The sequence below is a fragment of the Dromiciops gliroides genome, chromosome 1 (assembly GCF_019393635.1).
Source record: "Dromiciops gliroides isolate mDroGli1 chromosome 1, mDroGli1.pri, whole genome shotgun sequence".
Classification (NCBI taxonomy): Eukaryota; Metazoa; Chordata; class Mammalia; order Microbiotheria; family Microbiotheriidae; genus Dromiciops; species Dromiciops gliroides.
The window spans coordinates 503,346,836-503,362,817 of record NC_057861.1 but is presented as its reverse complement, the minus strand read 5'-3'; the positions used below and the strand labels follow the sequence as shown (position 1 = coordinate 503,362,817).

General features: G+C 41.3%; 1 protein-coding gene across 1 annotated transcript in view; it reads left to right on the top strand.

Moving 5' to 3' along the window:
• PEMT (phosphatidylethanolamine N-methyltransferase) overlaps nucleotides 1-15,982 on the top strand; it is an 89,523-nt gene that overhangs the window by 30,912 nt on the left and 42,629 nt on the right. Inside the window, exon 2 of the mRNA XM_043981980.1 lies at nucleotides 8,161-8,306. Coding sequence (XP_043837915.1) covers nucleotides 8,174-8,306 — 133 coding nt within the window. The 5' untranslated portion in view covers nucleotides 8,161-8,173. The remainder of the gene's footprint in view (nucleotides 1-8,160; nucleotides 8,307-15,982) is intronic.

The window sequence follows — 15,982 nt, the reverse complement described above, 5'->3', positions numbered from 1 at the left end:
TATAGGTTTTGGGGAGAGGTGGGGGGGGGAGTTGTCCTTTCATTTTTTTCAGCAAACTTATCTCATTATAAGTTCCTGATAATATATATATATTTTGGGGGGGGGGTGAGGCAATTGTGTTTAAGTGACTTGCCTAGGGTCACACAGCTAGTAAGTGTCAAGTATTTGAGGTCAGATTTGAACTCAGGTACTCCTGACTCCAGGGCCGGTGCTCTATCCACTGTGCCACCTAGCTGCCCCCCTGATGATATTCTTACACAACCATATATCCCCTTTGCTTCCTATCTTCTACCCCCCTCCCTTTCTCTCTCACTCACTCTGTCTCACTCTTGCTCTCTCTGTCACCCTGTCTTTCTCTCTGTCTGTCTGTCTGTCTCTCTCTCTGTCTTTTGTTCTCTGTCTCTCTCCATACAAGTTGATTGATAAATTCTCCACACATCCACACTGGCCTCTTTAAATGAAGTCATTTTCCCTCCTTTTGCAGTTGTTTCTATTAGTGTCTCCAGAATTCTGGAGAGTTTCCTTTCCTTACAGGGCTAACTTTGCTGATAGAGTTGTAGGCCATGAGAGCCTACCTGTCTTCTCTGAATGCTTTAAAATAGGCTTTCCTAAAATCTGGCATGTATTTGTTTCCTGTGCCCTGATTTTCTCTCCTTTTCTGTTACCAGTTCTGAGATGAAGCTGCCACTTTTTTCTGCAAAGTTCTCGTCATTTCCACTGCAAGCAACCAATTTCTCCTTGTTGGCGAAGATGAGCTACAAAACACGGTTCCCTTTTGGTTACTTTCTCTACCTTTGGAAGGATGAAATTATCACTAATACAAGTCCAGACATTATTGTTTGTACTGCTTTTGCAACAGATGTTCTGATAATTCAAATCCCCCATTACTCCCAATATTCTGCCTCCATACCAGGCTTGTGATCTGTTTCCTAAATGTCTAATGCATTTCCTTTCCTGTCCAGGTGGTCTGTAACATATGATGATGATGTCAATTCTGTTCGGCCCCTGCTGATCTTCACTCATATGTTGTCCACTGTGCTTACTCCCCCTCCCCCCTATGAGTGTGTTTCTAAAATTCAGTGTGCTTTCCTTTTCTCTCCTCTACCTATTCTATATTCCTTCTGGATAAGGCTTACCTTTCTAGAACTAGGTTTAATTCTGCCAAGTCTCAATGGACCTACAAAGTCAAAATTTGCTTCCTGGCCTTAGAATCATTGATTCCCTTTGCTTGTTACCCATACCCTGTGTATTTGTGTATGGATGTCTGAAACCATGGGTTTTGGTATTGGTTTCTTTCTTAGATTTTATCTGTAGTGAATTTCTAGGTCTATCCGTCTACCTTGTAGCTACTCAAGTAAAAGTGCCACAGGTCTGGAAAGGATCAAATATCTCAATTTTCAAAAAAGGGAAGAAAATAGAATCCATAAATTATAGGATAGTATACTTGACTTCAATTCCTGGTAAAATTTCTAGAACATATTATTTGGGGTTGGGGGTGGGGCAGGGCAGTGAGGGTTAAGTGATGTGCCCAGGGTCACACAGCTAGTAAGTGTCAAGTATCTGAGGTCGGATTTGAACTCAGGTGCTCTGACTCCAGGGCTGGTGCTTTATCCACTTCGCCACCTAGGTGCCCTAGAACATATTATTAAAGGAGTAATTAATGATCACCAAGAACAGGTCATGCCAGGCTAGCCTATTTACTTTTTTAGGCAACGTTACCAGGCTGGTAGATTAGGAAAATGCTGGATTGATCCATATTTTAGCAAAGCATTTTGCACATTTATCATAATAAGATGGAATTGGTTTGGCACTGGCTGAGTGGCCAGACGTAAAGAATAGTCATTTTTTTAATGTAATAAACATTTTTATTTATAGTTTGGGGTTTCAATTTTTATCCCTCCCTGCCCTCCTCCCCAACCTGAGGCAGTAAGCAAATAGATATGGGTTATACATGTATGATTATGTAAAACAAAGAATAGTCATTATAATGGTTCGATGTCAACTTGGAAGGAGTCTCTAATGGAGTAACCAGGGATCTGTGTTTGCCTCTTCTGTTTTACATTTTTATAAAAAACTTGGGGGACAATGGGGCAGCTAGTTGGCGCAGTTGATAGAGCACCAGCCCTGGATTCAGGAGGACTGAGTTCAAATCCAGCCTCAGACACTTGACACATACTAGCTGTGTGACCCTGGGCAAGTCACTTAACCCCAATTGCCTCACTTAAAAAAAATTAGGGGGACGAGACTGGCTAAGATACTGGATGACAGATTCAGGAGACAAGCAGACCTCAATAGCTTAAAATCTGAGCCGCATCCAAGAAGATGAAGGTTACTAGGGATAAATGTAAAATCTGATTTATATTTGGTTTTTTTAAAAAATCAACAGGTCCAAAATGGGGACAAGATGGCTAGATATCAATGACTCTGGAAAGTATCTGAGTATATTAGTATACTGCAAACTCAATGTGAGGCATCAGTGGGACATCACAGCCCAAAAAGTTGATGTGATCTTAGTTTGCCTTGAGAGACATAGCGTCCAAGAACAAGGAAGTGATGAACCTGCTGCACTTTGCCCTTGGTAGACCCCATGTGGAGTATCATGTTGAACCACATTTTAGGAAGGCCTTAAACAAATTAGGGAATGTCCAAAAGAGGGTGACCAGGGTAGTGAAGGGCCTTGAGATCATGCCACATGAGGAACAAATGGGAAAAAAAGAGGATATTTTGCCTAAAATAGAAATCATTTAGGGGAGACATGATAGCCGTCGGCAGATATTAGAAGCACCATTTGAAAGAAGAAGCAGACTTGACTTGACACCCATTGGCAGATATAAGAGTAATGGATAGAGTTTGCAATAAGGCAGATTTAGGCTTCATCATGTAAGGGAAAAAACATCCAACATTTAGAATTTGGATAGTTTTAAATGGTTCTAAAAGTAATGGCCTACGTCCAGAAGTAGCAGTTTCTCCCTTACTAGTGGATCTAAAACAAAAGCTGAATGAATGGCCATTTGTCAGGTATGTTATAAAAGGGATTCTTGTTAACCGGATTAGGCTACATCAGAGGTAACTTCCCATTCTAGAATTCTTTGATTCTGTTCTCTTACTCTTTTTTTTGGTGAGGCAATTGGGGTTAAGTGACTTACCCAGGGTCACACAGCTAGTAAGTGTTAAGTGTCTGAGGCCGGATTTGAACTCAGGTCCTCCTGACTCCAGGGCTGATGCTCTATCCACTGCACCACCTAGCCTCTTACTCTTGAGGAATTCCCCAACTCCCCCAAACTCAAATCCAACCACCACTAACCTCTTATACTCCCAAAATAATATTTCTGTTTGAGAGATGAGAAAATTGAGTCCCAGGGAAACTAACTTTCCCAAGGTCACCCAATGGCAGAGCTGAGACCAACCAGAAAACAGATCTACAGATTCCCAGTCAAACAGTCTTTTCTGACCACAACACTGCCCATCCATTATCCTATCTTCAACCAGGTTGTAGTTATCTGTTAAGAAGAAAAATGATACTGGTTTGATGTTTGATCCAAAGCAAAGAAATCATTATCTAGCTGAAAGATAATTTAACATTCCTTCCTCTCTCTGCCTTTTTTCCCTTAAGGCTGGGAGCTAGCTATTCAGAACTCTTTAGGTGAGTGACTTGGGTTGTGTCCTATCCATTTTAATTTCAATCCTCACTTCAGAAGGAACACTGACTCCTCTGGGGCATCCCTCCCACCTTCCCTTCCCACCAAACCTTTCTCTTCTCCCTTTTGCTTTCCTTTTATTTCCTTCTTTGTTCCCCTTCCCCCAACTAATCAATAAAAGGTCTTTATGGAGAGTCTTTGGGGCCCATGATGCAAAGTATAAAAAGCTTCCCTCACTGAGCTCAAGCACTTACTTACCTGTGGCACATAGTGGCTATTTACCATCCTCTCTGGGTCCTGGGGATTTCTCCAAGACTTGATGTTCCAAAACAATCACTGATTTTTATTGGTAGAGAGAATTTTCCTATAGCAATGAAGTCACAGGTCTGGTCCAAAAAGAAATAATGGAGAACCTACTATCTATCATTAAGTGCTAAATTATATTGTATGGGGTAAAGAAAAAAGATCAGAGAGAAGAAATGACTTTGGGCTGAAGTTGTCAGGAAAGTCTTCCTAGATGGACCTTCAAGAATGGTAAAGATTGGAGAGGATACAGGAAGGGTAAAATAAGGAAGGAGAAATAAATGTGTGTTAGCACTGGGAAGTGAACTGGGAAACTGAAAGAGAGTTTATACATTGGCTAAGTGGAATGGAAACGTTGAAGAGAGTCTTGAAAATCAAGCAAAAACATTTGGACTTAATGTGATCTTGTCATAGCCTTCATCCTCCCCCAAACAAATTCACTGTGGATAGCACAGGATGGGCCAAAACCAGTGATTAAGACAATCACAAATGTCTGGCAAGATAACCCAGGCCAAGAATCGAGTGGGGTGAGGGGAGGAAGAGGGGCTCAGCTAAGACAGGAGGAACTAGCAGGTGGCTTTCATATAGATTAAGTGTCCGGAGTCTGGCTAGACCATTAGTAAGCAGGGTTGACATCTGAACCTCAGGCTAAGCCTATTGACTATTTTTCCTATTTCTGCCTTCCTTATGTGCAGTCCTGGGTCCCCAGATACTTAGTGCAGCCAGAAGGTCTCCTTAACTTCTTCCTCCTCCTTCTCCACCTGCTGCCCACAAAGTATTGGCATTTTTAGCTTTCTTTTTATTCCCCCCTCTAGTTTGTTCCCTTGACAATCTTGTCTATTCTCATGGCTTTAATTACCCTCTCTATGCAAATGACTTCCAAATGCATACATATGCAGCCCTGACCCCATTGCCACATTTCCAGCTGCTTGTTGGCTCCTTCCGCATGGATTTCCCAATGGCACCTCACTCTCAGCATGTCCTGCTCTCAATTTATCATCTCCTGACACCCACACTTCCTCCAAATTTCCCTATTTCTATTTATGCACCACTAACCTTCTTGGTACCCAGGCTCAAAAACACGAAGTTAGCTTTTACTCTTCTCTTTCCCTCCACCCTCATTTTGTTGCCAAATCCTATTGTTTCTTTCTAAAGTATAAGATAACTCACATTAGTACCCTTCTTTCTACTCCCACTAACTATTAGGCAGCTAGGTGCTGCAATGGAGAGAGCACTGTACCTGGAATCAGGAACACCTGAGTTCCAATCCAGCTTCAGACAATTACTTGTCTTATGACCTGTGGCAAGTGACTTAACCTCTGCCTCAGTTTTCACATCTATAAAATGGAGATAATAGCACCTACTGCCCAAGGTTGTCATAAGGATAAGATGAGCCAATTTTTTATAAAGTGTTTTGGAAATTTTAAAGCACTACATAAATGGCTACCTGTTACCATTACCAACCTATCCAAATTCTCATTACTTCTTGTCTAGACTATTAGAACAGCCTCCAAACTATTATCTATACTTTAAATCTCTCTCCTTTTCAGTCCATCCTTTCCTTCCCTGGAGGATATTTTATTTTATAATAAAAGCTTCTTGTCCTAACTTTAAGTCAAGGCTCTGGTTTGCTTCCTTATCTTCACTTCACACCTCTGCCCTCTGCAAACTCTAATTCTAAGTTCAATGAGAAAACCAGCTTCTCTTGAGCCAAGGATGTGTATTAGGGAAGTGGGAGATAAAGCTGGAAAAGTAGGTTGAGAACTGATTTAGAGGACCTCTCAGTGCCAAGCTGGAGAGTCTAGGTTTTCCCCAGTAAACCATGGAGAACCACTAAGAGTATATGAGTCTCCATATCTCAGGGCCCTAGACAGTAAATGTGGGTGGACCTCTACAGTCTGTGTCTCATCTGTCCTGCCAGATTCATCTTCCTACTTCTGCCTTTGGAAATCTACAGGTCATCTCTCTTTGGCCTCTCTTTTTTTTTTCAAGTGAAGCAATTGGGGTTAAGTGACTTGCCCAGGGTCACACAGCTAGTAAGTGCGTGTTAAGTGTCTGAGGCCGGATTTGAACTCAGGTACTCCTGACTCCAGGGCCGGTGCTCTATCCACTGTGCCACCTAGCTGCCCCCTCTTTGGCCTCTCTTGAAGCTTGAGATGAGCATGTTGAATTTTCAAACAACCTTTGAGAGAGTAGAAAAAGAAAAGTGACCTGCAATACATAGCCCAGAACCAAGTTCCCTCCTCCTACCAAGAACAGGAACATCAGAACTGTGCCACAAAATAAGAAATCTTGTCGACATGATCAAATTAGGAGAGAAAACACCCAAACCAGTTTCTGGGGACAACACTTTCAGTACATTGGTATTAGAATCAAGACTTGACCATGTTAGATCAATGTCCTGATCAGAGCATATCTGAAGTGTTTTCTTTGTTTGGTGTAAGGGGAGATTGATGATGAGCTGGTGGGTGACCATGATGATGGCAGTGTCATATAAGGGATACTTAAAGGACTGGGAATACTTTGCTTTTGTTGTGGTTCAATTGTTTTTCAGTAGTATCCAACTCTTTGTGACCCTATTTGGGGTTTTCTTGGCAGAGATGCTAGAGTGGTTTGTCATTTCCTTCTCCAGTTAATTTTCCAGATGAGGAAACTGAGTCAAACAGGATTAAGTGACTTGCCCAGGGTCACACAGCTAGGAAGTGTCTTCGGCCCAATGAGTCTTCCGATTCCAGCATTCCATCTACCACTGCACCACCTAGCTGCCTTTATATACTATGTTTAGAAGATAGAAAAAAAAATGACTAACAAATATATGTCTTTAAATATTGGAAGATCTATTTTGTGGAAGAGGGATTAGACTTTTGAGTGGTTCCAAGGGTAAAACAAGGATTAATAAGTGGAAGAACTTTCTAACCCTTAGGGCTGTGCAGTATTGAAATGGGCTGTCTTGACAGATATCAGGCATCTCAAATGTTCAAGAAGGGATGTATATAATGAGTGGAAAGTTGGACTGGCATAACCATTGAAATCCCTTCTGATCATGAAATGTTCTGGTTCTATACCGAAGTAGGCTAGGATAAATGCATATAGGGCATCTATTTTTTTTTTATCATAACCGAAGTTCTCTGCAGAGTTATATGCTGATTCTATTAGAATTTCCTAATCTTATGGCCTCGACCCTCAGAGAAGATTAGCCCCAATTACCTAGAGTAACCTGATAAGCTAAATAAGGCTAATGTGTTAATGTCTGACAGTGGCTTATTATTTATTTAATTTGGGGGGGGGGGTGAGGCAATTGGGGTTAAGTGACTTGCCCAGGGTCACACAGCTAGTAAATGTCAAGTGTCTGAGATCAGATTTGAACTCAGGTCCTCCTGAATCCAGGGCTGGTGCTTTATCCACTACGCCACCTAGCTGCCCCTGACAGTGGCTTATTATTTTTTTTTTTTTAAGTGAGGCAATGGGGTTAAGCGACTTGCCCAGGGTCACACAGCTAGTAAGTGTTAAGTGTCTGAGGCTGGATTTGAACTCAGGTACTCCTGAATCCAGGGCCAACGCTTTAACCGCTACGCCATCTAGCTGCCCCAACAGTGGCTTATTATTAATAAAAATAACAACCCATATTTATATGAGGACTTTGGACTAAGTGATTGCTAAAGTCCCTTCTGAATAACTGAGTTCTTTTAACTCCCAACTAAAATCCCAACTACAGGAAGCTTAATTATTTACTATTTATCCCCTGTATAACTTGCTTTGTATATATTTGTTTGCATCTTGTCTTCCTCATTAGAGCCTAAGTTCCTTGAGGGTAGAGATTGTCTTTTGCCTCTTTTTGTATCCCCAGCACTTAGCACAGTACCTGGAACAGACTAGGTGCTTATTAAATGTTTATTGAGGGAGCAGCTAGGTGGCGCAGTGGATAAAGTACCATCCCTGCCTGAAGTCAGGAGGACCTGAGTTCAAATCCGGCCTCAGATACTTGACACTTCCTAGCTGTGTGACCCTGGGCAAGTCACTTAACCCTCATTGCCCTGCCCTGCCCCCAAAATGTTTATTGACTTGAATTGAATCTAGTAGCTTGAATCTTCATAGGATTCTACTGCCCAAAAATCTAGGTATGATGGCTTTAATGGACTTGGTAAATTTGAAGGGCTCTTACAGGCCACAGCTAAAGCTTTTCTCTCTTCTTCTTATCTTTTCTCCTCTTTCCTGCTAGCTTTACCCAGGCTATGTCGAACCAGCCGAAGATGGAAAGGTTGGATTGCCTAGAGGCCTACTATGTAGGCCTTGTCATCCTGGGAATTGGCATCGTCTTTGTGCTCTCCAGTTTCCATGCCCTTGGATTCATTGGGACATATCTAGGTAAGACCTGACACTGAGGAACAGTTTTTGTCCCTATCTCACCCTGCCAGAGCTGGGGGGTGGGGGTGGGGGGGTGGAGCTCTTGTCCATTCAGTATCTTTTTTTTTTTTGGGAGCAATTGGGGTTAAGTGACTTGCCCAGGGTCACACAGCTAGTAAGTGTCTGAGGCTGGATGTGAACTCAGGTCCTCCTGACTCCAAGGCTCTATATCCACTGTGCCACCAAGCTGTCCTGTTCATTCAGTATCAGCTATATACATTCTTAAGGTTCATTGCAAATGGCACCATATAGCTAGCTCTACCACCTTATCTTAGTAGGAAAAAGCTCCCTAAAATAAGACTCCTAAGAGAATAAGACTGGGAATCAAAAATTCTGGCTTCCAGATTTAATTTTTTTAAAAAAAACATGTGAGCTTAAGGGAGTAATTTATTCTGAGCCTGATTGTCAAAAAAGGAGGTTAGCCTAAATACCTTCTGAAGTTGCTTCCAACCTAAGCATTCTGTGATTCCATGAATGCCTTGTATAAATATTTAAACACCCAATATGTTGATAGAATATTCTTCTAGTATCCAGGTGTCATGGGAAATGGAAAGCTGAGTAAAACCTGCTCCCTGACCTCTCAGAGAATACCGCCTAATAAAATCACAGAACCTCAGGGTTATAAAAGAGCCATAGCCCAGCCCACATCCAAACAGGAATCTTCTCCCCTGCTTACCCCACTGCTGATCATCTAACCACTGAATCAGGACCTCCAGTGATGGGGAACTCAATCACTCTCTCGAGCAGCCCATTCCACGATAGGAAAGCTCTCATTGTGAGATAGTTTTTCTTTATATCAAACCATAATCTCCTTTGCTATTTGAGCACATTGTTCTTTAGACTTCCTCTTTGAGACCAAATAGAACAAATCTAATCCTACTTTCATATGTTAATATTTGGATATAGTCATAATTTTTCCCCTTCCCTTTCACACTAAGTCTTCTCTCCACCACTAAGTTCCTTCAAACAGGCTTCCAATCCTGGTATGGCTTCAAGTTCATGTACCATGTCAATTCCCATTCTGTCTCCTTGGCCATGCCATTTTGTCAGCAGGCTTTCTAAAATGTGAGCCCTGTAACTGAACACAGCATTCTAGATGTGGTAAGATCTGGGTACAGAAGACCCAGAATCTCCCTCATTCTGAATGCTCTCTCTCTCTCTCTTTTTTTTTTTGCAGGGCAATGAGGGTTAAGTGACTTGCCCAGGGTCACACAGCTAGTAAGTGTCAAGTGTCTGAGGCCAGATTTGAACTCAGGTCCTCCTGAATCCAGAGCCAGTGCTTTATCCATTGCGCAACCCAGCTGCCCCTGGATGCGGTCTTTTTTAATGGAGACCAAGATTGCATTCATTTTTTTGGCTTCTTTGTCACATTCTTGACTAATAGAGAGCTAGCAGACCATGGGGAAAAAAGCCTCTGGTCTTTTTTTTACATCCATCTTATCTTAAAAAAAAAATAGAGAGAGAGAATACATAGAAAGATAGCCAGCAGGATAAAGCACTAAATGTTAAATTATTGTTATAGACATTAGGTACACTAGGTCAGATGTAGGAGAGATTGCTGGAACCTGGGATGAAACAGCCCTTTGAGGCCATTGTGTCTAGCTCTCCTCCCAAAAGTGAAAGTCATTCTGTAACATATCTAACATGTTGCCACCTAGCCTTTGCTTGAACTCCTTGAATGTTTCAAGGCAAGGTATTCAGCTCCATTTCTTTTTTGTTTTTTTGTTTTTGTTTTTGTGGGGCAATGGGAGTTAAGTGACTTGCCCAGGGTCACACAGCTGGTAAGTGTCAAGTGTCTGAGGCTGAATTTGAACTCAGGTACTCCTGAATCCAGGGCCGGTGCTCTATCCACTTAGCTGCCCCCTGAGAGAGGTTCTTTCTAAGGAAGCTGAGAGCTGTCTCCATGAAGACCTTGACCTATTGACTTTGCCTTCAGGGAAGGGCTCATGAAGAAATGGGCCTTGAGCCCTGGAATGAAGGAGTGACTGGTGCTGGTCATGGTTTTGCCACTAACTAGACGTGTGGCTCTGGATCCATCGTTTAGTTCTCTTGTCTCAGTTTCCTCTCCTGTAGCACAAGGGACTTGGATTGGTCTTCTTCTTCTGCTGCTTCTACCTCCAATTGGAAAGCAGAGCAGTGAGTTTAGAGTAGAATGATTTCTGTTCAACCTGATTTACTGCTTTCCACAAAACCTTTGGAGCTTTCTTTGTTTTTACTGGAAAGCAAAGGACGTGAGTCAAATAGCCCATGAAGTGGAGGTTTCCTCCAGCCCCATCGGTTCTGGGAAAGGCTCCTGTCCTAGCAAGCCTCTTGAAGTTAGCCTGGGAATAGGCCCTTCCAGTTTCCTATGGACTAGATGAGTCTGGGCCTTGGATGACATCCTTTGCCTCTGGATGGAGATTCCAGCCCCAAAATGAGCCTGAACAGGTCTGGCATAGGGCTCCCTTGCCATAGTTTACTGTTAATACCCTTTCCTCACAGGTCCTGGTTTTCAGATCAGGCAGCCACTGTTTGATGTCCGGAATCAACAACACAGGCTTTGTAAAGCTAGACTAGGCACCTGCACCAATGACGTCAGCTTGTCCTTCTGTCTTGGAAACCAGAGTGGGGGGTAAAAACCCTGGGGAGTCTAGGGGTGAAGGAGAAACAGGGAACTTGTCAGAAAGAATAAGGATAAATCTTAGGGGAGGAGACTTACATAATTTTATTTTGTCTATCCTTGAATAATTTTGAACCTTGTCCCTTGTTTTTGACCTGACTTTTGCTGCCTTTGGTGTTATTTTCATTTATATTTTTGTAGCCCATGGTCTCTGTGTTTATTGTTTCTTTGGCTCTGCTTTATCAAGTCATATAAATCTTCCCATGTTTTTCTGAATCCTTCCTATCTGTTATTCAATAATGACATTTATAAATCATCATTTCTTCAGCTATTGCCCCATCATGAGACATATAATCTGTTTCTAACTTTCTGATATTACAACAGTGCTACTAAAATTATTTGGGTAAGCAGGAGTCTTTCTTTCTGTCATTGACCTCACTGGGGTGTAAATGGCTCTCAGACTCATAGTAGTAGTCTCATGGGATTAAAGGGTGTAAATAATTTAGTAACTTCTCTTAAATAATTCCAAATTGTTTTCCAGAGCATTTGAACCCATTTATAGCTTCATTAGCATTGAATTAATGTTCTTGTCTTCCAACAGCCCTTTTTAACATTGACATTTGCCATCTTTGGCAATTTGATGTGAAGTGATACTTCAGGGTTATTTTAAGATATTTTGCATTTCTCTGATCATCCTTGATTTTGAACAATTTTCAGATATTTGTTGATATTGCTTTGCATTTTTTCAGTTTACATTTCTTCTTTTGAAAAACGTTTTCATATCCTTTGACCACATGTCTACAGGGAAGTAGACCGGCTTGCCTTGTATTTGACACATATAACAGACAAGGGAAAGAGGCAGTTGCCCTATAAGAGCTTACAACCTGAGAAAGAGACCTGGGAAAATTAGATAAGCCTCCTACAACCCTTCCTCTATCCTTGGACCTCAAAAATGATTACAGCTTGGGGAAGAAAAGACTTAGTCAGGAGTTGGGGGGTGGGGGTAACATAACTGCCTGTGATGAGCTATGAAGCTCATGCTGGATATGAAGAAATGGTTGGATTTCTTGGGGTATGGGCATAGAAAAGAAAACTCGGTGCCATTGCACAAAAACTTTTAACAAAACTAAGTTCTTTTGGAGTGATCTTTGGGATGTAGAAGAATTCAGGATCAGAATCCCCTAGAGCAGTGCCTGAAGTAAGAAAAAGAGGACAAAACTATATGTCTCTGTGTGTTGGATAAAAAGAAAGTGGATTGGTTCAGATGTCTTAACAATTAAAGATAAAGAAGGGCACGTGGTGGGCTGATTTTGAACCCTCTAAGACTGGGGCAGAGGAGGATCAGATTAGGGATGATGCTGAAATTATTTGAAATATGGAATTGGACAGGAGAGGGAGCTTGCAGAAAAATAATCTTAAGGTTTTTTTTTTCAGCCAAGTATGAGTCAAGGTCCTGTGCTAAGAAGCAGTCGGGAAAGGTAGGAGTTGGTAGCTTTAGAGAAGAATGCTATGGAGAATGTGAAGTCTCCAAGTATAAGAGTTCATTTTCTTCAAAGCTTAGCTCGAGTAGCACTTTCTACACAAAGCCTTTCCTGATCCCCACAGCTGCTAATGCCTTCCTCTCCAAAATTACCTTATACTTTTTATGTATGGATTTGGGATATTATAATATGTGGCTGTGTTGTCTCTCTTGGTAGAATGTAAACACCTTGAAGACAGGGACTATTTTCTTTATGTGTTTGTATCTCTAGTACTGAGCATAATGCCTAGCACAAAACATAGGCGCCTAATAAATGCTTGATGATTGATTGGTGCTTACTGAATTTCTTCATATGAGTATGTCTCAATATGCAATGCTACTTTTCTCCCTGACTCCTTTAAATATTCTTGTTCTGCCATTCAATTCTAATTCTCATCTGTTTAATCTCCAAATCACCTGCTGCCACCCTTGTCCCCTGGATTATGGGAATTCCCAACTGCCATTCCCCTTATAATGTTTTACTTGGCAGTAATGACTTATAAAAATCATGTGAAAATGAGTGGGGTCCTAATCTTAGGATCATAGAATCATGACATCATAGATTTCGAGCTGGAAAGGAATTAGTGGAAAAGCCAATATGCCAATCTTTGCTGCCCAATCTGGCACCTTTTCCAGTGACCTCACAGAGCAAACACCATCTCCTGGTCCCTCCTTGCCCTCCCTCACTTTGCCATCCAGTTGGTATGGGACATGGCCACAGTAGAAGACCCTATAGCCTCTGTGGAGAAGGAAGGAACCCATTAAAACTATTCTTGGCCCATGTTTAGATTTGCCTATTCTGAGTGGATTTGGCCTAGAAATGCTGGAGGAACATTGTGTTTGGCATCAAATGTAGGGTGAGGTGCTTACCCAAGGGCTGTGAGTCACTCTTTTCAAACAAGGTTTCTGTGCCAGGCAGCTCTGCCTGCACAGCAGTGTTGGCATTATCATCTCATCCCTACCACCACAATGCCACTTCCTGCTTCCATGGAAGAATAAGCTTTCTAGCAGTCCCCGGGGCCAGCACCTCAGGGTTTCCTCTGCCCTTTGTGCCTTGACAATTGCTGTGATGCATTTAGCAAAGGGCCCCAAACTCACTCTACCTAGATCCCAAAGCAGTGCCCATTGTAAAGGCTTTTTGCCCTATTTTTCCACCTCTGATTAAACAGAATTGGTCATTTAGAAGGGAGACAAATTAGGATTTTTCTAGATGGGAACAGGATGCCTCTAGGTTCTGTAGCCAGGATGAAATCTTAAAAGTTTCTGAGGATCAAGATCAGGTTCACCATATATAGATAAGGGGCAAGATAGAATCCTAGAATTTAGCAAAGCTAGTTCTTGGAGAAATGGTAAACTTGGGCATAGTTTGATTCCATTACCACCATCTTGTTTACGGGCCTGGACTTCCCATTATAGTGATTTGCCCAAGTCCTAATTTACTCTCTGCTTCATCCCCTCAAGGCCCCAATCTCTGCCTTATAAAAGGACATTTTCTCTAATCTGGGAAGTTGAAGACATCTTCTTCTTCCAAATTACACATTTGTTTTTCTGGTTTTTGAGACTGGGTCTCCCTATCTCTCCTAGGCCAGTGGGGCAACAACCACTTATACATCCCTATACTGATACAGTATAAAAGCTTTAATCTGCTCCATTTTTCTGATCTAGGCTAGTTCTCCCATCCTTGGTGGGTTCCCAGGGGTTTGCTATATTGGTACTGTACTTTACTCAGACATTTAGTTAGCTTTAGCCCTACTACATTCAGACTCCTCAAACTCAAGTGATCCTCCAGCCTCACCCTCTCCCAGCAGCAGGGATCCCAAGCATGGGTCACCTTGAGCAGCCATATTTGCATTTTAACAGGGGCCTTCCCTTTTGTGTCATCTTGATTGGCAGGTGTCTTCATATCCTTGAGAAGGCCAGGCTATCAGGTCCTAGTAAATTTGCCTATTAGGTAATGAATTCTTTGCCCATGGCAACCCATGAAACAAAGAACAATTTTTTAAAAATCATCCTCATTCCTGTATGACCTCCTTCTTCTACTGTTTCAGCAGTGATGAGGGTAGAATAGCATAAAAGAGGGAAGAGGATAATGAGGATTGCATGCCTTTTAGACTGCCTATAAACATTAATTTAATTATTTACACGGTTAATAAACATGAATTTAATTATTGGTATTCTACGTAACTGACATTGATTGATGTGAGATCTTTGTCTGATAACAGTGATAAAACTACTGGAGAAATTAAACAGCATCAATATTGATATCTTGTTATCAATGAAACCAGAAGATAGAAAAAAAGTTGAATTTAAATTGATGGGTAGCTAATGGGTTCTTCACAGGGAAACAAATAGATAAAGGAGTTGATTTTTGTCATTTGCCTTCCATTAATAAGAAAACTCATTTCTTGGGATACTTAGTCCTCTCACCTTATGCTGAGTATAAATAAGACAATCCCCAATTTTGTACAATCTGTTGAGGAGCTTAAGGAGCATACAAATTTTGTGAAGAATATTATATGTCTTCTAAACCAAGTTCATATCTAACCTCATAATCAGTAAGAAAATATGGTTTGGGATAATAAATGAAAGAGTTCCAGAGTTAGTCAGTTAGCATGTAATAATCATTTCCTTTACTATTTGTTGGTCACTGTGCTAAATGCTAGGAGTACAAAGGAAAAAACAAAAACAGTCTCTGTCTTCAAGGAGCTTACATTCTAACAGGAAAGGCATCATGTAAATAAATAGTCATAAACAAAGTAGATGGAAGGTAAATTTTAGTAGCTGGTGGGATCCAGGACAGGCCTCCTGTAGAAGAAAGCTTTTGAGCTGAGTCTTGATGGAAAACAGGGATTGCTAGAGGAGAAGTTAAGGAAGAAGAACATTTCAAGCATGGGAGACAGCCAATGGAGAGGCATGGAAACAAGACGCAGTATCACATAAGAGGAATGACAGATAAGGCCATGGATCATAGAATGTATAGGAGGGAGTAAAATATAAGAAGGCTGGAAATGTAGGAAGGGGCCAGGTTGTGACGAATATTAAATGCCAAACAAAGCAGTTTATATTTTATCTAGGAGGTAATAGAGAGGCACTGAAATTTATAAAGATCTCACACCAGCTAAGAATTGGAAATCAAAGGGATGCCCATCAATTGAGGAATGGCTAAACAAGCTGTGGTATATGATTGTAATGGAATATTATTGTGCTATAAGAAATGACAAGCAGGATGATTTCACAAAGGCCTGGAAAGACTTGTATGAACTGATGTATAGTGAAGTGAGCAGAACCAGGAGAATGTTGTGCACAGAGACAGAAATATTGTTTGATGAAGAACTATGAGTGACTTAGTTATTCTCAGTAATACCATGATCCAAGACAATCCCAAAGGACTAATGATATTGATTGAATACAGACTGAATCATGCTATTTTCCACTTTTATTGTTTTCCTTTTATTCAAGTTTTCTTATACAAAATGACTAACATGGAAATGTTTTACACTTATATAACCTATAGCTGAT